General features: G+C 45.0%; 2 protein-coding genes across 4 annotated transcripts in view; both read left to right on the top strand.

The window, feature by feature from the left end:
* The window catches only part of sema4d (sema domain, immunoglobulin domain (Ig), transmembrane domain (TM) and short cytoplasmic domain, (semaphorin) 4D), a 33,599-nt gene extending 22,225 nt beyond the window's left edge, over nucleotides 1–11,374 (top strand). For all 3 annotated transcript variants that reach the window (XM_079755693.1, XM_079755691.1, XM_079755692.1), the window contains 13 exons: nucleotides 585–730; nucleotides 895–957; nucleotides 1,400–1,498; nucleotides 1,857–1,950; nucleotides 2,439–2,555; nucleotides 2,983–3,131; nucleotides 4,365–4,540; nucleotides 5,368–5,524; nucleotides 6,307–6,529; nucleotides 7,016–7,128; nucleotides 7,697–7,869; nucleotides 8,219–8,265; nucleotides 9,053–11,374. In XM_079755693.1, coding sequence (XP_079611819.1) covers nucleotides 585–730; nucleotides 895–957; nucleotides 1,400–1,498; nucleotides 1,857–1,950; nucleotides 2,439–2,555; nucleotides 2,983–3,131; nucleotides 4,365–4,540; nucleotides 5,368–5,524; nucleotides 6,307–6,529; nucleotides 7,016–7,128; nucleotides 7,697–7,869; nucleotides 8,219–8,265; nucleotides 9,053–10,089 — 2,594 coding nt within the window. In that variant the 3' untranslated portion in view covers nucleotides 10,090–11,374. The remainder of the gene's footprint in view (nucleotides 1–584; nucleotides 731–894; nucleotides 958–1,399; nucleotides 1,499–1,856; nucleotides 1,951–2,438; nucleotides 2,556–2,982; nucleotides 3,132–4,364; nucleotides 4,541–5,367; nucleotides 5,525–6,306; nucleotides 6,530–7,015; nucleotides 7,129–7,696; nucleotides 7,870–8,218; nucleotides 8,266–9,052) is intronic.
* A 1,110-nt stretch (nucleotides 11,375–12,484) lies between these two features.
* Nucleotides 12,485–15,015, top strand: LOC307089412 (uncharacterized protein). The gene is made up of 3 exons (XM_079755694.1): nucleotides 12,485–13,039; nucleotides 13,582–13,673; nucleotides 14,028–15,015. Exons 1-3 carry the CDS (start codon nucleotides 12,799–12,801, stop codon nucleotides 14,055–14,057), a joined length of 363 nt encoding a protein of 120 aa, XP_079611820.1. The 5' UTR covers nucleotides 12,485–12,798; the 3' UTR covers nucleotides 14,058–15,015.
* The last annotated feature ends 8,192 nt before the right edge of the window (nucleotides 15,016–23,207 follow it).

Here is a 23,207-nt window from a genome sequence, read left to right as displayed (position 1 = left end):
GCACACACATACCCACGGACACATACACAAACACACACACACACACACATACACAGAGACGGACACACATACACTGTTCTCGATGAGGCCTTGGATAGTATACATAGTAACACACAGGGGGTACTAAAGATTCACTCACTCGCAAGAATGCCCAACTCCTCCATAAGCATAGCTAACAAGGAGCTAAATTTGTATCTCTGGACACAAGATTACAAAACTAAGAATTTTCCAAAACAGATAAATGTGTTGGCATACAATAATAAGGCTTTCCTAGTATGTTTTATCTGTATAATATGCATATAATAATCCTTACTCTTTAGTTTTTAACCAAAGATGGTATTATTTTACAAATACTATCAGGGCTGTTTTAAGTCGATTAACTCAATGTTATGCCTGAAGCTGTAAATAATCCAAGATTTAAATCAAGCAACAGGTTTTTCTCTTCAGACATAGATTCACGTTTTATAAATCCTAATCTCATCGTGTCTCCAAGGAGACCCGTCAACACCATTTTCTTACACCGGCGTACTGCGTCAGGCGTCGTTCATAATATAATCCCACCCCCCCCCCTCTGGTGCCCTCAGACGTGGACCTGTTGGAGTTCTCCGAGCCGGGGGTCTTCAACTACTCCACTCTGCTGCTGAGCGAGACGAGGGACGCGCTGTACGTCGGCGCCCGGGAGGCCATCTTTGAGCTGAGCAAGAGGAACGTGACGGTCCGCAACAACAAGGTATGGCCATGAACGATGCAGCCAATACGCCAATAGATGAAACGGATGATACAGATGATAAATACATGATACATTCTTTGTAATAATTATGATAACACGTTGAACCTTGAGTGTTTTGGGACGGGAGGGTGTTATTGATATACTGTGGTTGTCCACCTCCCCAGGTCCAGTGGAAGGTTGCAGACACGCCTTTGAGCATGTGCATGCTGAAGGGGAAATCTAAAGAGGTGAGCGCTGGACTCTCTGAAAGGGTTCTTCCTGTCGTTGTGTTCTTCAGTCGGTCCTGAGAACTGATTATGATTCATTGTTTTTCAAATGGTGGAAAACAAGTTGGCACAGGGGGTGTAATAATTAAAGGCTGAATGTGTGAATTGAGCCCCTTCTCAGTTGGTAGTCGAGAGACTTCCTGAAAAAGAAAACCGCAGTATGTGTTGATTGTAAGATTATTGTAAAAAGCGAGGTAGAGCCTGGCCACCATTGTTTCTATGTAGAATATATCAGTTTGAGGACGTGATTTCATCATTGATGACATTATTGAAATCCCCATCGATCAGCTGTGAATACAGAAAGGTCTCGGCCATTTCGAGCTCCGAGCTGAATGCAACATTACACACTGACTGTAATAGTGATAATGATGCCATGACTAATGATGATGATTGTTGTCTGCAGAAGGACTGCCTGAACTACATCCGGGTGCTGCAGGTGCTGAACGAGGACCACCTGTACGTGTGTGGGACGCACGCCTTCCAACCACAGTGTGACTATCTGGTAAGCTACCGGTCATTTAGTCATGATTTTAGCACACCCTTTATGCACAGTACCCCAGTAAGTATCTGGCTCATGGATGCATACATAGACTGCTGATGTTGGGGATTGAACTCGGTACCTTTTAGCCGGGTGTCAAACACCGTAGCAGGTGTATTATCCTGCCCCTCATCGTCCCTTATCAGAGTTTGAATCAACAGTCCTTCCTAAAATATCACAAATGTCGCTTTGGATAAAAGCGTCTGGCAAATGCCCTAAATGTAAAATCAAAATATGTTACGTGACGTTATAATGCTGTAAAAAAACGCTAAAATGTCAGACTAAACAACTGTTGTGTTTCTGCACTTTGTGTCTTCCACAGTCGATCAAAGACTTTGTGCTGGAGGGCCGGGCGGAGGATGGCCGGGGGAAGTGTGCGTTCGACCCATCGCACAGCGTCACCACCGTCATGGTTGGTGAGTAAACAGAATTAAACAGTGTCACAAAGAGGTTTTTTGGTCGTCCGCCCTGTCCCCTCAATACTATTACGGTAATCCCAGATAATAAAATAATTTGGGAGAGTTTTTAGGAAATCCCTTGCAGTCTGGGTTTTTTCACCAAAGCCCTGATATATTCAGGTCGATAAAGACAAAACAACTCAACCAAGGTGGCTTTTCCTAAAACGAAATATATGCCATAAGAATAATACTATGGGTTTAATATCTTATCCTGGTAGGAACTATTACCTTTCAAAAAAAGTAAATGTCCGTCAGCCAACACTTTAAAGTGAATTGTGGTAATTGTTTTCATTTTTAAGCAGATAGTTTACAAGGTCATCTTACTACAGGTAGCTTGTGGACATTGGGGTTCGAACCCACAACCTTTCGGCTGGTAGTCGACCAGCCTATCTACTAGCCCTGCTCCTTATTAATACTCAATCTATATTTGTTTCTGATTATCCCAGATGGCGAGCTCTACTCCGGCACGGTGTATAACTTCCTGGGCAGTGAACCCATCATCTCGCGGTACTCCCCTCAGCAGGCCCTGCTGCGCACAGAGTACTCCACGTCATGGCTCAATGGTGAGTCAGCGTCACATGACCCCGTGCCACCCTGCGCAGCCAATCAAAAATCCTTTCCATTTTGGCAAGAAACATGACATTGGCATTAAGGCAGGGCTCTCCACCTGTCCTTTCTTATTAGTATACTGTGTGTATTTAATATTTTGTATAGATTCATAATAAAATAATATTTCATAGTATTTAATATTTTGTTTATCTTTAATTAATCCAGCTGAGTACTTTGCCTTCCTTGCACCTAAATGCTGTAAAGCCCTTAACCTACTACTGTGAAAAAGGATAACATCTCCAGGATTCTGAAGTCTTTAATTCAGCGTATTAGTCACAAAGTCACGTACACAGACGTACCATCGTGTGTACGGGATGATTTAATGCTACCTTTACGGAGGTGCTGAGTCACAACCCCTTTCCCCCCCCCCCCCCCCCTCAGAGCCCAGCTTCGTGTTCGCGGACGTCATCCGGGAGGGCGGGGGTCCCGCCGGGGAGGGCGACAAGATCTACTACTTCTTCACCGAGGTGTCCGTGGAGTACGAGTTCTTCGGCAAGCTCTTCATTCCCCGGGTGGCCCGCGTCTGCAAGGTCGGTCGCCGGGCGCGTCAGCGCGCACGTCAGCGTGCACGTCAGCGCGCACGTCACTATGCACGTCATCCATGTCCTGCGTCACGCCCCCCCCTCCCCTCCCCTGGCTTTATATACCTCTTTGTTTGTGGGGATGGGGGTGTCTGTGTGTCATGTTTCTCTGTGTTTGTGTGTTTGAGTGTCGTTTCTTTGTGTGTCATTTATGGCTTTTGTGTGTGTGTGTTGCGTGTGTTTCTGTTTTGTGTATCGTGTGCGTGCATGCGGTTGGCTTTCATCGAACTACTTATTTTAGGAACGTAGAGGAATGACTCACGAGAGCAGCAATTCCGAAGTATAGATAAGCAACAACCGAGAAGCCAGCCGCGAACCCATTTAAATAATGCACCAGCATATCAGGCGTTGCAAAGACACTTTCATCCAGTGCGTCTTACAATACCGCGAGGGAGTACATTCCTAGCATGGGTTGGCCCTGTTGGAATCCAGCTCCTTAGGGGTCTTGACCCTGGCTGCAGAGCTAATGCCCTACATGTGAGGCTTGACAGGACCGCACACTATACACACCCATAGTCCCGCTCCACACACACTGTCACTGTTTGATCTTATCGTGAACATTTTCGCCCAAACATCTCCCTAAACAAAGCAAGGACCTACACTAGTCCGCAGATCTATCAATGTCACTACATGCTTTTGCTGAAACATTGAACTATGTATCCATGCATGCTTCCACGAATGGGTTAATTAAAGTCAATGGGGTTTTTTAGTTCCTTATTCCAGACAACTCGTTTTTCCTTCACCCCCTTTCATCTCTTGCTCCCCAATTTCTCTCTCTCTATCCCTCAATCGCTCCAGCTCACTCTCTCACTCCGACTTGGCCCCACCCACCAGCCAAATTAACAAATATGTTGCATTGTTTTTAGATTGTATTATGCTGGCTTAACTGTAAAGCGACCTTGAGAGTGTTTGAAAGGTGCCCTGAAATAAAATGTATTCATTTTATTATTATTATTATTATTATTATTATTATTATTATTATTATTATTATTATTATTATTATTCTTCCCGCCCTCCCTCTGCCCGAATTCAATGAGCATTTGACCAATAATAATAATAATAATAATAATAATCATTTGAATTCATATAGCGCTTTTAAAGTCCCAAAGCGCTTTACAGTGACGGGGGGAACCTCACTAAGCACCACCAGTCTATAGTAAAGTCTGTGCCCCCCACCTATAGGGAGACCTGGGAGGTCAGCGCACGCTGCAGAAGAAGTGGACGTCCTTCCTGAAGGCCAAGCTGGTGTGCTCCATGCCCGAGCTCAACTTCGTGTTCAACGTGGTGCACGACGTGTTCGTGCTGGAGGCGGAGGACTGGCGCAACACGCTCATCTACGCCGTCTTCACCTCCCAGTGGTCAGTAGGGTTATATTTAGGATTATTATAATTACGATTATTTATTTTCTTCTGCTTCTGCTTTTTCTGCTTCTGCTTCTTCTTCCTCTTATGTTTTATTAAGAATTTTAGCGGTGTTTTAACTGTAATATGAAAGTTATTATTCATGTCACGTCATTATCAAATGAGCATGTATCAACTCTACATTCAGCTAGCCTCGGCCTTGTTCCCTTGTTTTAGAATAAAAACATAATGCATCTTGTATCATATGCACAGCTCACACTCCCTTGATGTACTATATTGCTGTTTTTGTGTTTTTGTATCAACAAAAGTGTCTTCATTTTGTGGATGGATGTTTTAATTTCCTTTATGAAACATGTTCATTTCCCATCCAGGGTTTTTACACTAAGGGTATTTCCATCTGTGTATCAGAGAGACACACATAGACACAGAGACAGACAGACAGACACACCCTATCCAACTAGTCGAGGGGAGGGGGGTGAGGAGAGCTAAAGGAAATTAATGCCCGGCCGTGAGGTTATTAAATGGCATATTGAGGATTCAGACAGCTCTTAAAAGGACTCATGGAATTGAATCTGCATGCTGTAAGTAGTGCTTTGGGAATACACTAGAGATGTCTTGTATTACCGAAACTCATCGACCGTATTCCTAATCTACTCCCATGGTGACATGACAGGATGCGTCCTCACAATAGTTGGATACCATATTTATTATAAAACATATCATTAAAATAATCGTACTTTTTTTCCCACACCTTTTCTCTCTCTCCTTCTAAACCAATTCCTTATCGTCTCCCTCTCTCTGCCTCTCCCTCCTCCCACCACCAGGGGCAACGTGGGCCTTTCGGCCGTGTGTGTGTACAACATGGCGCTGGTGGACGAGGTGTTCTCCAAGGGGAAGTACATGCAGAAGGCCACGGTGGAGCAGTCCCACACCAAGTGGGTCCGCTACAACGGCATCACCCCGTCGCCACGGCCCGGAGCGGTAAGAGAACCTCTCTTTATAGCCCCCCCCCAAAAAAGTCTCAATAACTAACTTATTGGGCTTGCTGACCGTGACGTCACAATCCCCTCCAAGAACCGGAATGTTGGTTTTTGTCTTGGTAGTAGGAATGTTTTTGTTTTTTCATTCATCGAGGGAAGACACTGTTGTTTTTTAAACTACCACAGCGTTTTTCTCATGCGAGGAGCGGCCAAACAACTTTTTCATTAGCCTAGGTCATGGTACGTTGGTTTAGGAATTTACAGTACTAAACCTCAAAGTGGGAGTGTCTCTCCAACAAATCTCCCATAATGCCTTCTGATTTTCAAACCCTATTCTGTCTTGATGGATGATGTAGTTTCATAACTTCTGTGTTAATTGTATGAGAGATATAGAGTCAATGACATAATCCTTTTGACATATACTGTACATGGGTGGTTTGAACTGTGTGTTCTGACACAGTTAAAAGTCCCAACATTAAACGGTTGCGTCACCAAGTTTTCATAACCAATGAACTTCAAATAATTGCATGAAGCACATTGATATTCTATATAAAATTCAATATCAAATAATTGGTTTGAGCGTTCCACATTTTAAAGTACAACTTTCACAAATTCTTCCCAGAAACTGAGTGATATAAAATCGGACCCAAATGTCATAAGAGATCACGTTAGCTACAATGATTTAAAGACTCCTCGTCTTACTCAGCCTTCCACATTCAGTGATTGCGTCACCACCGGTTCATCCTCTATATAAAACGTAAACACCAAATCCCCCCCCCCCAGTGCATCGACAACGCCATGCGGCAGGAGAACATCAACAGCTCGCTGCACCTGCCCGACAAGACGCTGCAGTTCGTCAAAGACCACCCCCTGTTGGAGGACCCTGTTCTGCCCGTAGGCGGGCGGCCCCACCTCATCACCAAGGACCTCAACTACACCCAGATCGCCGTGGAGCGGGTGACAGCGCTGGACGGACGCACCTACGACGTCATCTTCACCGGCACCGGTGGGTGCAGCTCGCTCGTAAACGCCCCCCCGAGACAGTGTTTAGGGGTTTTGAGTGATTGCCGGTTTCATGTCGGGCTGGACGATTAGTCGAATTCAAACCGACATCGCCATGTAATGGACCGCGATATGCAAATCGCAAAGGCTGTGATATTTTTATGGTGTGATTTGTTACCTTTACTGACTAAGATTTGTATTTATTTTTCTTTTACAATTCAATAGTTAAATAAAGATGTTGTATCAATTAATCTCAACACATAGGCCTGGCCTAAAGGAAAGAGCAGTTTATATGTTGACTGCATCCAATGTTGTGTTGGTCAAACTAAAGAATGATTTATTGCTTTTTTTGTGAATAATACAGAATCGAGGAATAATACAGAATCAATTAAAAAAATTGCAGATTAAATTGCACTCGCAATTTACTCCCCAAATGGTCCAGCCCTAGTTTCCTGTGTGTGGGGGTTGATGGTTCCGTCTGTCCCTCTAGACACCGGCGTCCTGCATAAGTCAGTCCTGGATGAGGGAGAGGTGCACATGGTGGAGGAGATCCAGCTGATCAAGAGCGGCGGGGCCATCAAGAACCTGCTGTTGTCCTCCGAGGTCAGAGGAAGTAGATATATATATATTATGTATATGAACGTCTATATATAATGGACGCCGTGACTCACTCTGGGCGCAGGGAACTGGGGATTTTCCCGACCGTGATTCACGGTGGGAAATGTGTGTGCACTCATGCAATGCGTCTGTGTCCTTAAGTGGCAGTCTCGAAGCTCTGTTTTTGTTCTCTTTGGCGCCACCTATGGCAGTCTATGCCGTTTGATATTTTGGTAATCTGTGACTTTGCTCTAGTTTGTATATGTGACATATACTTATTGTGTTTCCCTCTTAATACACAACTATAAGTACCACAAAGCAACACATTGCAACCCTCTTTCAAAAGCCATTTGAGTCACGCTTTAGATGTTGTTCCGTCTGAACATAACTGATGGGATGATAGCTGAATAAATAAAGGAATATAAATATAGAATGCTTTATCCACCTAGGGACTGTATCACTGGTTCACAGCTTACTACACCAGTACCCTCTACAGACAGAAGTGAGGTGCAGAGGGACTTTGCTGCCGTAGTACAGTATGGTTGATACTAACATGGATGTGTACCTTGGACAGACCCGCTCCCTGTACGCCGGGTCAGACTCCGGCGTGGTCCAATCCCCCACCGCCTTCTGTGGGAAGTACCTGTCATGTGACCAGTGTGTGCTGGCCCGGGACCCCTACTGTGCCTGGGACCCTCGCTCTTCGACCTGCGTCAATATACTCGACCACCCAAAACTAACGCAGAAGTGAGTCTATACTTGTTAAGAGCGGTTCGCTCTACGCTGGAGACACTGGGAAACGTTTCTCTATCTGCAGTCAAATCTGATGCATTTCAGAAATGAATAAGCTTTGTATAGCAGCTGAACATGACCTAAAGCTAATATTAACAATGAAGTATCCCCTGTTTTGAGCATCATCAAATAATCATGAATATTTTTTTTCAGTTTGATTTGTAAATCCTAAAGTTCACCATGCAGTTTATTTCTTGTAGACTTCCACAACCGGTTCATTTATCTCGTTCACCTCAGTCAGCCTTTGTTCTTTTGGTGCTCCTCCTACTGACCTTTTTAAGCACACTGCTCTTTGTCATTTCAGGGGTCTGATCCAGAGTTTGAAAGGTGACGCAGATTCCTGTCCTGCAGGTAAGAGAAGATGCATGACTGGATGCACACGAGACATTCAACATTCTGGTCTTGCTGGATGATGGAACTCACGCCAAATGATGGTGGAAAACTTTCTTGACTCCTTATGAAGACAGATTCCTTACTAACAAGGCAATACTTTCTAAACGGCACCCTTCACACCAGGGCCATTATTGCTTTACATAGGCAGTAATCAAATTTAAAAGAAAAATCTCTTTACGACATTTGAAAGAGAACAAAGAACCACAAGGTGACATATACCCCCAGGTTTTATATTATACCAACGCCTTCCCATTGAAGGTGAGGAGGAGGGTCCTTGTGCTGACCAATGGTCATCAGGTGTACTGGGAGTACTGGGGCGAGAACTAACCTTGTTCCCCGGCTCACCGTGGATTACACCTGGGTTGCTCTGAATCTGCGTGATTGGTGAGAGGAAGGGACTTACCGTATTTGAAATATAACGCAGTTTTGAAAATCTGCCTCTTCTGACATCATCAAGTGAGCGTGTCCAACTATATGTACCCTGGATAGATCAGTCCACCAGCCTACCCAGTGGCCTGTAGCAACCACTGCTCATCTGTCCGTCAAACATCTAGGTGGACGCGCCCACTTTTGATGTCAGAAGAGGCCGATTTTGAAAATGGCTCGTAACGGCTAATCCCACTCACACCTGGTGGTATAATATGTATAATATAGTATATATATATATAGTGTATATATTATACATATAATGTATATAATATAATATGGGACCTTTAACATCGTCACCCCCCCCCCCCCCCCCCAGTGGCGGCGCTCTCCCCCCGGGACTACGGGCGTGTTCTGGTGCGCCCGGGCAGCTCGGCGGAGCTCCCGTGCGCGCCGCCCTCCAACCTGGCGCTGGTGTCCTGGCGGCTCAACGGCTCGGCGCTCACCGAGGCCTCGCGCTTCCACCTCATCGGCGAGGGCGGCCTGCTCATCTACAGCGTGGCCCCCGAGGACCAGGGCCGCTACGAGTGCTGGTCCCTGGAGTGGGCCCCGGCCGCCGGCAAGAACTTCAGCCGGCAGGTGGCCGCCTACACCCTGGGGCTGGCCGCCCCGCCCCCCCGGGGCCCCCTGAAGGACCTGGGCCGCAGCGCCCCGCTCGGCGACCCCTTCCCCGAAGGTAACGCTAACACGCCGGGGCCCTCCCCGCTAACCCCGGCCCACCTCTCACCCCCGCTGCCGCCCCCCCAGCCCCGCACCGACTCCCCGCTAACCCCGCCCCCCGGCGGCAGCACGCTGCGGCTGCAGCCCCGGCACCACCACCTCAACCCCAGCTCCAAGGCCCCCGGGGGCCCGGAGACGCGGGACCCCTCGGCGCAGTACCTGCAGCGGGGCAACGCGGCGGCGCTCCTCTGCCTCTTCCTGCTCTTCTTCTTCCTCTTCCTGGCGGCGCTGGCCTACAACTGCTACATGCGCTACCTGCCGGCGCCCTGTCTGCGGCTGCGGGCCGCGCTGGTGGGGGGCCACAAGGCCCCGCCGCGGCCCGAGTACCGCGCCTGCGAGGGCGGCCTCATGGAGCCCCCGATCGGCGAGAAGCTGAAGCTAGCGCCGCGGCCCGAGGGCCAGCAGAACGGCAGCCCGACCCCCACCGCCAACACCACCGCCACCAACACCACCCAGAGCCAGCTGCGCGCGCTCCGCGACACGGGCTACGAGACGGAGCCCGACTGCGGCAACGGGAAGATCGCGTCGCACGGGTTCGGCGGCGGCAGCGACAGCCCCTCCAGCGAGAAGCCCTTCGACGTGGACTCGGACTCGCAGCACATCGAGTTTGCCGACGCGGACGAACCGAGCTGCTAGCGCGAAAAAATCTTTTGTCTTTGTTTTTCTTTCACCCCCATGCCGAGCACAGAAAGTATTTACAGAGCGTCGGACTCTACAAGCTGTTTCCTTTCGAGGTAGGAATGTGAAAATATGGCCGATGCCGACGGTGGCACACTCAAGTGTTTTGCCTCCCCCTCAGCTCTCCGGTAGAACCAACGGATCGTTGGACAACCGATGACCGTAGTCCAGCTATAAAAAGATTTTTAGTTAAATTCCAAATTGGAAACATTTGTTTACCAAATTGGTAAGTTAAATTAATGTTGACCAGATTGGAGCCATGTTAACTTTGTACAGTGTTGGGGCCCGCGTCTTGATACTTTTTTCTTTTGTAAACTTATTGTAGATCCTTTGGGGCTACCAGATATTCAGGGGAGCGGCGTGTTTTCAAACCACCCCTAGTGTGATCTGTGACTCATGAGGGACTGAGTGGGCTTTGGTACGGGGGGGTCGTACCCGCGTTTCCTATCTTGAATGTTGTCACCTTTGAGCACGATGTCTGTGGGCCGCAGCGATCAGCGATACCGACGGTACAGAGGATGTCAACACCAGAGACCACAACTGAAGAGGAGGAGGAATCGTGCGTTTGAAGGATTTAACCTCTTTGACGTATTCGTGTGTGTGCGTGAAACTAGGGGATATCCCAAAAATATGGACAGGGGACACTTTGACCGCTTGATAACATTTGAACCGAAAAATGCAAAAGACTTAAAGAGGATTGGAACCACTTTGAGAGAGTCACTGACGCGTGACGTCTGACATGCTGAAGAAGGGCGTTCAACTGTTCGTCCCGGAGTTGTTGGGCTGTGCCATATTAACGATTCCCATTCCCCAGTATGGTGTGACAATAACCATACATAACGCGTCTAATTTAAGACCACATGCTTGATGAACCTCTCATTTTTTCCTGAAATATGAGCCTGGGATACAATCTTATTTTTTGTATTTTTGTCCTTTTTAATTTAATTGAGCTTTAAGTATTAGAGTATTCCCAGAGAGCTATTATTTAACTGATGCTTCCACTGATGCATGACTCAAATCACTGCATCTCCTATTCTGCTAGTTTCATCTCTCTGTCACCCCCCACCTCTTCTCCCTCCCTTTCGCACGTCCCCTCCTCTTCGTCAGCTGTCCTCACTCCTCTCTCCTCCGTCTCCGTCACCCCCCCCCCCATCCCCTTTCTTCCCTCACAGCCCCGGCCACCTCTTCCTCCTCCACGTCCCTGTCTTCTGAAGGTAGCACTCGCTCTGTCTCCTCCTCCTCCTCCTCCTCCATGCCCTCCTCCCCCTCCGAGCCCAGCGTGGGTGTGGCGGGAGGCGGGGAGGCGGAGGTGAGGCTGCTGCCCCCCCTGCTGAAGGACCAGGCCTGGGGGCTGCACGCCCAGGAGGCCTTCCTGCTTTTCTGCCTGGCCCTCGGTGAGTGGTGCTTGTGACCTTTGACCCACTGCCCGAGCCAGCTCCAGCCGTTAACTGTTAAACCTTTTAACCGTTAACTGCATCCCTAAGGAACTTGAGTGCAGGTTGATGCCCTGGTAGCCCCCCCCCCCCCCCATTTACTTTTCTAATCACTTCTCTCCTCTTTTTCTTGCATGGCATTTTCCTTCTACATTGCCAATCGTGTGTGTGTGTGTGTGTGTGTGTGTGTGTGTGTGTGTGTGTGTGTGTGTGTGTGTGTGTGCGCGCGCAAGATAAAACCTAAACAAGGGGCAGATGTGTCAATGTACTCAAGAATTGGCGGAAGTCATCGTTTATTCTGCCAGCGTCCCACTGTTCTGGTTTGCAGTCTTGATTTGCTACTAACCTACGAGTCCTCTTTGTTTTTGGCCCGAGAGTCCGGGGACATTTGAGGTGGACTTTTCTGGATTGCTTCTTTTTTTTTTATGTTCAAGAATAGAGACTCATTGTATCATATTCTTTTCAACACTTTATCCAGAACTTTGTGCCTGTAAACAAGTGTAAATATATTTGTATATATGGAGAAAATAATACCTTTAAATATGTACATAGATTCTCGGAAATCTTGAATACTGCTGTAGGGGAATTGAATAAATGTTACATTCAAATGTTTTCAAATACTTGACTTTGTCTTTCAGTTTAAAATCAGTCAAATCAACTTTATTTGTATTTATTTGGTCTTAAGCTGAATAAAGAAATATTGTAAATGGTTTCAATGACCGCAAGGGTTTACTTCGGATGGTTTGAACGGCAAAAATAGTTTTCATCAATCAGTTGGGATCAATTTGAGTCAACCAAACAGCAGTGTGATAAAAATGTGCCTTTTACAAGAGATGCTGCTGCCTGTGTCCTTTTCACCTCTTTGGTTACTCCTTTTGGAAACAGTTACATGTAACAAGAACTAAAAACGATCCATTAACTTGTGTGAGGAGTCTATAGTTTATAGTATGCCTGGGTCATTCCACTCAATGTGGCAGAGAAATGCATCGAGTTCATCTATAATCAGATGCTAATTAGCTTGAGTCTTTCGTTGGTACCGACAAGTAACTGACCCATGCATGATCTAATCCTGATGGCTCCCATTAACAAAGCAGTGCAGTGTGTGTTGAAACCAACATATATCACCAAGGACACAGCCAAGGCAAGTATTGCACCTTCACGCACGTCCTATTCAACTCAAGAATCCTCTATATTTTTTTGGTTGTGTTTTCGTTTTTTGTTTATGCAATGAGTCATGGCTTGTCCAATCGCATCCATCCCAGGCCCGAGCGACACTCGTGTTCATTGGCTGATCAATGGACACAGTATGGACACGCCCATCATGGAGTACCGCCTGCAGCTGGGCCAGAGCGAGGTGCTGGTGAGCAGCTGGCTGAAGGGGGGGCCGCTCATCAAGGACGCCTACTACAGCTGTGTGGCCGAGGCCGGCGCTGGCAGTGACATGTCTGACGTGGAGCTCCGCCTTCCCATTGGAGGTGAGGAGGAGGAGGGTCCTTGGGCTGACCAATGGTCATCAGGTGTACTGGGAGTACTGGGGCGAGAACTGACCTTGTTCCCCGGCTCACCGTGGATAGCACCTGGAATGGGTTGCTCTGAATCTGCGTGATTGGTGAGAGGAAGGGATTTACTGTTATAAGATTAGCCACGAAAAGAGAGAGGGCGGGACTTTCTGTTATATGGGATTAGCGGCAAAAAGAGAGTGCAGGACTTTCTGTTACATGGGATTAGTGGAGAAAAGAGAGGGGTTGGGACTTTCAGGTAAATGGGGTTAACGGCAAGAGAGGGATAAATAACCGATAGGAGGGATATCCATTGCTGTTTCGGATATTGCCTTGTCAAATTATTCTTAATAAATTGTTTTTCTTGTCCTGTACTTATTCTTGTCACTCCTGTGACTTAACTGGGTAAAAACAGCTCACGATGAAGTAAGAGCATGGTAAATATAACGGTGATGGGTTCGGGAGTTGTGCTAATGCATTCATGTAGTTATGTTTCCTTCCGGTTGCCTGCTGCACAGATCAGGAGAGCGTTCCGGCCAGAGATCTGACCCAGTGGAGGGGAGCACTCACGGAGCACGAGCACCTGCTCAAACGATGGGAGAACGCCTGGGTAGGTCTACGTCCTGATGAGAGGCACCCCCTTCAGGTCTGAGGAGTCCCACTGGGCTCATTGGACCACTAGTCCAAGTTACTCTGGACCAAAAGTGCAGACTTGGGCAACTGCTTAATGAGGACATTGCAATGGGGGTTGCGTTATTGGGTCATAGTTACACACGACTTCTTTGGTTTGAAGAAATATAATTATTGTCTCTAGTTCCTAGCTTGATACATTTGAGAGCTATTCCCACCCTTTTAAAAACGCGTTTGATGCCTTTTTTTTGTAGTAGTTAGTGATGCTTTGTATTGTTCCCAGCCTTACTTGTAATTAGCTTTTCAAAGATCTGAACTCCTTTGTTGTCTTCAGGATCGCTGCGACGGCCATGGAGCCCTGTGAGGATGTCTCGTGCATTACATCACCACCATCCTCTGAGCAACACATTGTTCACGTCCAGAGTCCTGGACGTTGGTGTACCAGCGGGCCTTACGATGTCACAGCTTGACGCATTGTGATGTCAGCAAAGTCTCGATAAGGCCCTGTGGAATGCATAGGCCTTATTCTGACACCCCGTGTTCTGTTAAGGGGTCCCCCGGTGTTCACGCTGTGCTGGATACTCTTGGGAAAGGACTTAGCTGTTGCCTTAAAGGCCCCTTGTTTTACCACTAGGTGTGAGGTTGATCGGCCATTTCAAGCCCTTTCCCCATCCGTCACTTTGTGGCGTGTCCACCCAGACGGACGGTTCAACTCAATCCGGTTGATCCAGTCCACCACTCTGCTGCTTCCAGCCAGATGGAAACCTTGCACATTAAATGGCTAGTAAAGGCTCGTCAACATGACCCCTGGTGGTGAAAGAAGGGGCCTTTTTAATATGAGGGTATATGATCTATCGTTAATTGTATAATAGATGAATCGGTTCACTTACTTAACTTTCATTAATAATTCATTTGTAGTCTGTTCATTCTTTTTTTTCTTGGAAGTAATATCAGTTTTTGACTGAAAAAATAAGCAATATAAGTTCTGAGTCGGAGAGCAAAGGCAATCACAGAAAATCGGTCTTAATGTGTTGAAAGCACCCTATGTGTAAAGTTTACACCTTTCTCTTGCTTCACCGTCCTTCAGCACCACTGTGTCATGTACGTGTGATAGAAACAATAACACATTTTCACTTTTTGATTGTATTGTGGGATGAATGACATAATCTTAATATTCACTTGACGTCAATCTTGCTTTTCTTGAGTACTATCGTCACTTGCTAAGGGTTGGACGATTTTTAAACAATGTATAATTATTGATTGAGGCTCTGATGCAAAGTTCCGAATTTTTCTTTTGTCACGGGTTGCAACAGGTTGTTTCTTTATAGGTCACAAATAAAAATGTTCAATCAAATTACTGTTTACGGTCACAATTAGTTTTTTCAAGTTAACAGAGCTGTTAAATATGATTATATTGATTATGCACTCCTTACTGGTACAGCTGTATTTTAAGAGTGTTTAAGTTTACTTTTAGACACTTTTATCCAAAGTGACTTCCAACTATTCATGCACTAAATGTGCCGGAAACAACCAACCCAGTATTACATACACACGGCAGAGTGCAAGGCAACATCCAACTCATCGGGAGAAATGAGGGTTAGGTGACATCAGCTAGAAGGAGCCGGGGAACGAACTAGCAACCTTCCGGTTGGATCTAATTGGGTGATCGTACTTCCACCCCTGGCCGGTAGTTCTAGCTCATAGATAAGCCGTGCTGGTTTCTGTTAAAATGTGGTTTTGATAAGACTGTGGTCATAAGTTGCTTGCTCATCAAAACCTGCTGCTTTTGCTTAACCGTCTTCGCCTTATAACTATTATTTACATTTAAATTAGAAATAAACGGTGGAAATGACCTACCTTCGTACTGGGAGCCTGGTTAACTCCTTTCATTGAAGTTTGTGAGGGTGTTACTAATCAAGAGCGAGGGCATTTGCATGTTCCAAGTTCACTCACTTCAGTCAGTCGTGACAAGACTGTAGTACTTGGTACCATGCAGATTAAAGCTCCCCATTTTAAAACCACACTCCCATGTGTGATGACGGCTAATGACGTCGGTAACGATTTTGAAATCGCATGTAAAGGTAAATAAAAGTATGGGACCGACATTTATGTAGCATTGGCAACGGTCAGAATGTGTTCGTGCATTGCTGCTGCTAAATGGACCAGGGTCTTGTTCTTCAGTAGACCAACGCCTCCAGTTTATGCTGTTTAAAGGTCATACACTTTAGTTTCTGTCTATAGTCTATGTTTGTAAAGAAATACTATGGCTGTAACTGCACGCACACACGCACGCACAGGAAGCCACACACAAGCTTAGACACATCCCAGACCAAACTAATGCACGTCAACTTTAGTTTAGTCATATACTCATGTTTAATCTTGTATGAAAGAACACCGGTTTGTATTTAAAGTGGCATTACAGTTTTAATTTCTGTGGCGAATCGAGACTGAAGGCAAATTGCATTTGTGCAGGCCAATATTTCCATAAACATTAACATGAATCGGTTAAGATCTTCTTTAATAGGTCCATGGTTAAGACGCTCGGGCTGCAGCTATAGGTTGTCTTCAGGACAGCCAAGTTGGATTTACAGGCTAGACTGTATTTCTTACAATCTTTTTTGTTGAGAAAGTTAATGTGCGGTATACAATAATTATGACCGTAGACCAACTGCGCCCTCTGGCTCGCATTTGTTTATTAAATCAATATTGATATATATTATAGATATAATAATAATTTAATGAACAAATGGGCGCCAGAGGGCGCAGTTTAGCCAAACTCTAAAACTAGGTCGCTGAAGCGCTTTCTTTCAAAACAAGTTCGGCCTCCAATCAGCTATTACCGTGTCCTGTGTGATATATATATATTAAACTCTACAATCCGTAGAATTAAAAGGAACGTTGTAAGTGGAACATGGCGAATTTCATTTCATTTTATTGCAGCAATGCTTGGACTGTACTGGTCGAGGCAACATTGAAAACAAAAGGCCGATAAGCCTCGCTTCTGCACGTGCGGCAAAAGTTGACCTAAATATTTGAACAGATGGCCACGGGTCGACTATGTCCTGAGGTAAAGACGACGACGACGACTTTCACACCGTGGGTTTAGTGACCTAGGATCGGGCACTCCGGGGTCATGAGGTAAGGGTCCAAAAATGATTCAGCGTGAATCCCATTTATGGTTTAAGTGATAATGGCGTTTCTGAGCAATTTCCTTTTATTGACACTTAACTTCACAAACTTGATTGTCTGAGGCCTTTATGTGTCCTTTGTGTTTCAAGGGGGCATCTTCTGATGGTACTTTTTTTTTAATTTGACCAATCAATTGTAGAGATATAGACGTTACCAATAATTATAGATATATAATATGATATGGAAACCATAGCATAATAAAAGGTATGGGTGTGAATAGCTGAAAAGCTGCAATAACAACAGATGCCATGCACCTTAGGTGGTGCTTTCCACCTAATTAAAATGTCCATGATATGGTATAACATAGTAATATTCACACCAGCCTGTTGGTGATTAGTAAATGGAGCTCCACAGACGATCAACACTGCCCCCTATTGGCCATTTCACTGCCAATCTTGTATATGTTTCGGATAAAGCGGTGGTAGGGGCAAGCCCCCGGGAACAGTGCATACTTCCGCAATCCACCGGTGCTCGGTAATACCAGTCCAAGCCTGGTATTGCAGCTGTTTAAGCGGGCTGTGGACGGGTCCCTCGATTCAAGGGGCCCAGAAGTAGATATCTCCGTTCACTCCAATACAAGTGGGGAACAGGAATGTGTCTCCGCAAAAAATGTCTGGATATCAATCAAAGGCTCATAATTATCTTTATGCCATTCACTAAAAAATGTAAGTTTTTTATTTTCAAAACGCCACCTCAAGCGTTTTATTAGCCGTTTTATGTTATTATATTTTGCTGGAGAAGGAGGGGTGGGCAGCTGAAAGGAGTCGTAGTGAAACAAATGTTGTTTCGGCCTGGCATTCGAGAGGGCCTAGTGCACGGCTCCGTTAACTTCTCGTGTCCGAGGTTTTTCTTTTTAACTTAACATGAATGACGTTGATGGTTTTTATCACTAAAAGTGTTTAAGTGATAAAGGGATTTTTTAGACTGGTTCAGCTGCTGCTCAATGACTCTCACGTTCCTCTGCTTGCGATCATTGCGATTCACCATGTATTGATCCATTTATTCAAAAGATCCAAGGACAAAGAACGGGTGCATTACGGTATCATTTTCATAATATTGTTAATAGCCTAATAAACATTTCAGTTGCGTTAGTATTTAATTTTTAATTTGCTTGTTTAGCTGTGTGACAGTTAACAATGTTGGTGCATTACATTATTTATGTGGGTAGGCTACTCCAAACTCGTGACTGATCGATATGTAACCATTTATTTGTATATATGCATTTTTTATAAATAGTTGGAAGGAATCTGTTTCTTAAGCAATAACATTGAACTGTACTGAACTGTTTTTCTATGCCCACATACATTTACTATGTTGTTGGTGTTATATGGAGCAATCTTTCATATTTATGAAGTAAACTTTTACTTCCATGGTCGGAAAACAATGCGACTGCTATCGCTCAGACCTCTTGCTTATGATGCTATAATGCTAACAATGCTAGAAAACAATGAATATTTCTGCATCCGGTACGTCATGAACTAGGGCGTGGCTAGGCTCCCATGATGCGGAAGCAAATCTCTCCTTGGTGTTGCGACATTGATCAGTTTTCATAGGAATGAATGGGCGCCATTTTGGAATCCGCTGTCCATTCTATAATATGTCCATGGGGGGGGGGTTAAACTGGATCGCGATAGCCGCGGCAGCTACGTTAGCATTGTGACCTCATAGCAGCCCGACATAGTGTAGCCTCCTAATAAATCCAAGGAAAAAGAAGAACGCGCACAATGAGCAAAGATCAACCATGAAGGACGGCAAACTTTTGGGCGTCATTTTCTTCAATAAACGAAGCTTTCGCCGTTGTCGAGAAATACCTCGCGGATAATGTGTTTATTATTATCCCCCTTTCTCACGGAAGTGCGATTCTGTCGACCAATCAACGGATTGCGTGTGTAGCTCGAACTTGCCGGCACCCTTTCAGGCGTCTCAGTTGTCCCTGAAGATCGCGGATCTAACATTAGTTCGGCATTACATTAATTAATTTGCACGCCAGTTTTATTTGATTTTATACCGTGTATTTTCCGTGTAAATCCATGCACCGAACTGTGACGTATAAGGTCATTCAGCCTACCCCCACGGAGCTGGTCAATAGTGCTATCATTATCCATTCATTTCATTAAGCTCCATTCTGGTGCACCACAATAATTGCAAACGGGTTAAAGGTGTAGTGATCAGGATTTAGTGGCATCTAGTGGTGAGGTTGCAGATTGCAACCCATTGAAAACCACCTCTGACCTCTTCCTTTCCAACGAAATAGGAGAAGCTACAGTGGCCTGTAAGGTGCCAGTAGGTACTTCCAAAATGATGTCATTGTCGCCAGCATCAAATATCAAGTGATGACCTCCCTGGATATATATTTATCAAATGTAAATAGTTATTTATTCTGCAAAACTGTAGGTTATAGTTTACAAGTAGTATAGTGTTTATGATTGTTGATTGTTCCTCCATGTGGGAGGGTTTATTGCTACAGTTATCTCTCTAGAGCCGTTACGCTTTGTCTGGGCTACTGTAGAAACGTCTGTGCAACCTGGTGGGCTCCATAAAGAGGACCCTCCATATATACACACTGCACCTTTAATATAATCACAGGTGATGATAACAAAATAAGGTCACACACCAGTCCCAATGTGGGAGTGCTCCCAAAGGCTGGAAGGAGTTCACTGGTGGTCTACCTATCTGGTAAGCTGGAGTTGATCAGTCTGTCATGCATCTTCTGAGTGGACACTCCTGAAAGCATGTACCTGGAAACAATTTATAATCCCTGGTTTGGTTTACTGATAAACGTAAATCCCCCTAAGTCACTGTTGCTAAGGGACACTAGGCTAAGCATAGAAACAACTTTACCTACCTACATTTTGCCCCATTGACATTGTTTTGTGTTTGAAACAGCAGGTTTTACATCTTTGAGTCGAAAATGTCCACAACAAGAACTATGCTGGATGTATCAATTGGGCATATTTCCTAAAAAACATATCTGCCTAAACATAGCTATGTACAAAGTGTTTTGTATTCATTCAGGTAGTACACCTCAGGGAAAAGAACAGCAGAACTAATTACTATTATTATTTCTATATTTTTCTACTTGAATTACTGTTTAAAATTGGTTCTGTATATGGTACAGTACATTCTAATAATGTGCAAAATAATTGGAACTACAATTACTTTAATACTTTAAATACATATTGGTACATAGTCTAGTTGCAATAGAAAACACATTTTTATACGATTTGATATGAACATGGATGTACTTTGTGAACCATTCATGATGTATGATAAAACACACCATACAATAAGTATACAAGCTTATGTTGTTCAAAATCAAAACATATGACCTAGCTCAAAACATAATTTGCCAAGTGTTGGTGTCTGTCTTTGCCATAGCATTCGTTATGTCTCATTATTTGGCTAGTTTCTACTTTGAAAATAACTCTTGCTTTTCAAATGTTTTTAGTAACCTGGCAACAGTAGTCAAGTGAAGTGGTCTCTGAAGCATCACTGCCTGAGGATGCTCTCTCGCTCGCTCCCTTCCTTCCTCCATCTCTCCCCCTCTCTCTCTCTCTCTCTCTCTCCCTCTCTCTCTCTCCACCTCCCTTCCTCTCTCTCCCCTCCCTTCCCCTCTCTCTCTCTCTCTCTCTCACCTTCCCTCCCTCTCTCTCTCTCCACCTCCCTTGCTCTCTCTCCCCTCCCTCCCTCCCTCTCTCTTTCTCCCCCTCCCTTCCTTTCTCTCTCTCTCTCACCCTCCCTCCCCCTCTCTCTCTCTCCCCCTCCCTTCCCCTCTCTCTCTCTCTCCCCTCCCTCCCTCTCTCTCTCTCCACCTCCCTTCCTCTCTCTCCCCTCCCTCCCTCCCTCTCTCTTTCTCCCCCTCCCTTCCTTCCCCTCTCTCTCTCTCTCTCTCCCCCTCCCTCCCCCTCTCTCTCTCCACCTCCCTTCCTCTCTCTCCCCTCCCTCCCTCCCTCTCTTTCTCCCCCTCCCTTCCTTTCTCTCTCTCTCTCCTTTCTATCTCCCTCTCCCTTCTCCTCTCTCTCCCCCTCCCTACCTGTCTCCCCCTCCCTACCTGTCTCCCTTCCGCTCTGCAATGCCTCCAAAAGTTAACAGACAAAAAGTTGGTAAATCGGTTGGACACAGCCTGTTATTAAATAATAATAATAATAATAATAATAATAATTACATCAACAGCATTAGGAATACACATGAAGGACATGGTAGGACAGGTATTACATAGTATTGGATCTATTTATATCCAATAATCCTATCTTTTGAGGTCTTTCAACTGTAATATTATAATGTAGCTAAGCATGACTGCATCTAGTTCTTATTAATAATACCAGCATACTTTGTATATACAGTTTGATTATAAAAGCTACGGAAACAAGTAGAATATAGGAGCTTATTTTGATTATTCCCCAGTAATATATTTTAAACCATCTATTGATTTCAGGAAATCGTTTTGTGTTTATTATGTTTAGAAATATAATCAACATAATATATTGTTGACAAAAGGCAACACATGGGCCGAGTTTTTATGTTAATGTCGGGCTTTTATAATGATGCGTGAAACGCTACCGCAATGCATGAATGTACCAACGTTTATATGAATGTTGAAAAATAACCCTTAATACTTAACAGTTATCAAGACAAAGGAGGGGTGGTCAACATTAGTATCCTATTTTTCTTTCTACCATAGACATCTTTCACCTTCTCCATCCTCTAGCTCTCACATTATAATACCATAAACACCATGTATGTCATATTTCTAATGTTGTTTGTATCTCCTTAACCCTGGTCATCAGCTCCCATCAAACACACTGCCTCCTTCCAAATGGTTCGTTCCACTATTCTGCAAGCCTTCCCTGAATGAGTCATCCTACCGGCTCCTGATTGGACAACGCCATGCCATCCCCAGGGATTGCCTTGCAGAGGCAGAAAGGCCCAGCTTCCATTCACAGAAACATTGGTATGCCTGCCTGCGATGTCATTCACATAAAATATTAAATTGTGCACACCTTATATCCTCCTCTGCCTTTTTCCCTCTCCATCTTTTCTCCTTTTGATTTTTTGCTCCCTGCACCTTTTGAAATCCTGCTGGCACATCTCCACCTCCTCCTCCTTTTTATCTCTCATTGTTTTTTTTCAGAGGGAGAAGCAATACGTGCTTTCTTCTATATTTGCTAGGAAGCAGAGTGAGAGAGATAGAGAGTGAGAGAGAGAGAGAGAGGGGGAGTGAGAGAGCAACAGAGAGAGGGAGAGAGAGAGAGAGATGTTGGGAGGGACTGCAGTGCGAAATCTGCAGCAGAAGGAGTGAGGGAGCTGCTTATGAATGGATAGTCGTTCTCCTCCGCTAGATGCTCCCGGGGACATTTTTACATGAATGGTGTCTCGATCCGCGCTCTCTATCTCTGTTTTTCCGCCATAAGGAGTCGGGGGATGAAGACGAGGCTTGGCCGCTGACGGTGTGAACGAGACTCCCCTTGCCTCTGGTTCTCTGCCGGCTGGTTTCATTGACATATGTGCGCCCGGGAATCGTATCGTGGGTATTGTGTCGGCGCTCGAGTAGGTCTGGTTGCACGGAGAGGCTAAGGGGTTTAAAACCAGGACCTAGTGGATCATCAGTCTATCGCATGGTTGTTTCGTGTGTTATTTCGGAGACGTTTATCGGAAACTATATTGGTTTGTTGGCGCTCTCGGTTCGGCGTTTTTATAATCCTTTGTTGCAGAATGTTGACAAAGGACTGAGTACATGCTTATGTAAACAGAAGAGGACAGACCATGGTGTTTAGATGATGATTTGTGGCTGTTATGATTGTTTTCAAGATCCACAGATGAGTAGAATGGCGCATATTTTAGAGGTCCACCAATTTATGGATTAAAATACGAAGATCGAAGGCCAGGAGTCATTTTTTTCCTTTCCATGGTTTTACATGGTTAGTGGTGTTATTGGCTTTGGGCTGTTGCTATGGTTTTGTTTAGTATGTTTCCTATTTTTTTCTTTTCTAGATATCTTTCCTCATTATCTTCCATGGTGGCGTATGTACGAGGTATTTAAATAGGAGCATTTTATTACAAATTCAGAAAAGTCTGTTTGCGGTCGTTTTGAAGTCATATTTATTTGAGCTGCGATGACAAAAGGGGCTAGTTGCACTAAATCATTTCACCAGGCTTATTCAGGTGTTCAGTCATTATAGTTAGTTAATGAAAACAGCAATTCATTCATAAAAAAAAGCGTTTACCCTGGATTGGATTTTAAAGAATCTGACAGGTTTATTTGTGAAATCGATTGACTTAATAACAACGTAGCATATTAATCTCAAATGTTGCGATAAAATTCAAC

Source organism: Pollachius pollachius (genome assembly GCF_949987615.1).
Source record: "Pollachius pollachius genome assembly, chromosome: 18".
NCBI classification, from domain to species: Eukaryota; Metazoa; Chordata; class Actinopteri; order Gadiformes; family Gadidae; genus Pollachius; species Pollachius pollachius.
The sequence above is the reverse complement of the archived record's forward strand: the minus strand, read 5'-3'. Positions and strand labels throughout refer to the sequence as shown.

Coding starts and splice junctions, on each gene's coding strand:
- LOC307089412 (XM_079755694.1), top strand. CDS start 12,799: ATGGCTTGTCCAATCGCATCCATCCCAGGCCCGAGCGACACTCGTGTT. Junction 13,040..13,581: donor GCTCCGCCTTCCCATTGGAG/GTGAGGAGGAGG, acceptor CCTGCTGCACAG/ATCAGGAGAGCGTTCCGGCC. Junction 13,674..14,027: donor AACGATGGGAGAACGCCTGG/GTAGGTCTACGT, acceptor TGTTGTCTTCAG/GATCGCTGCGACGGCCATGG.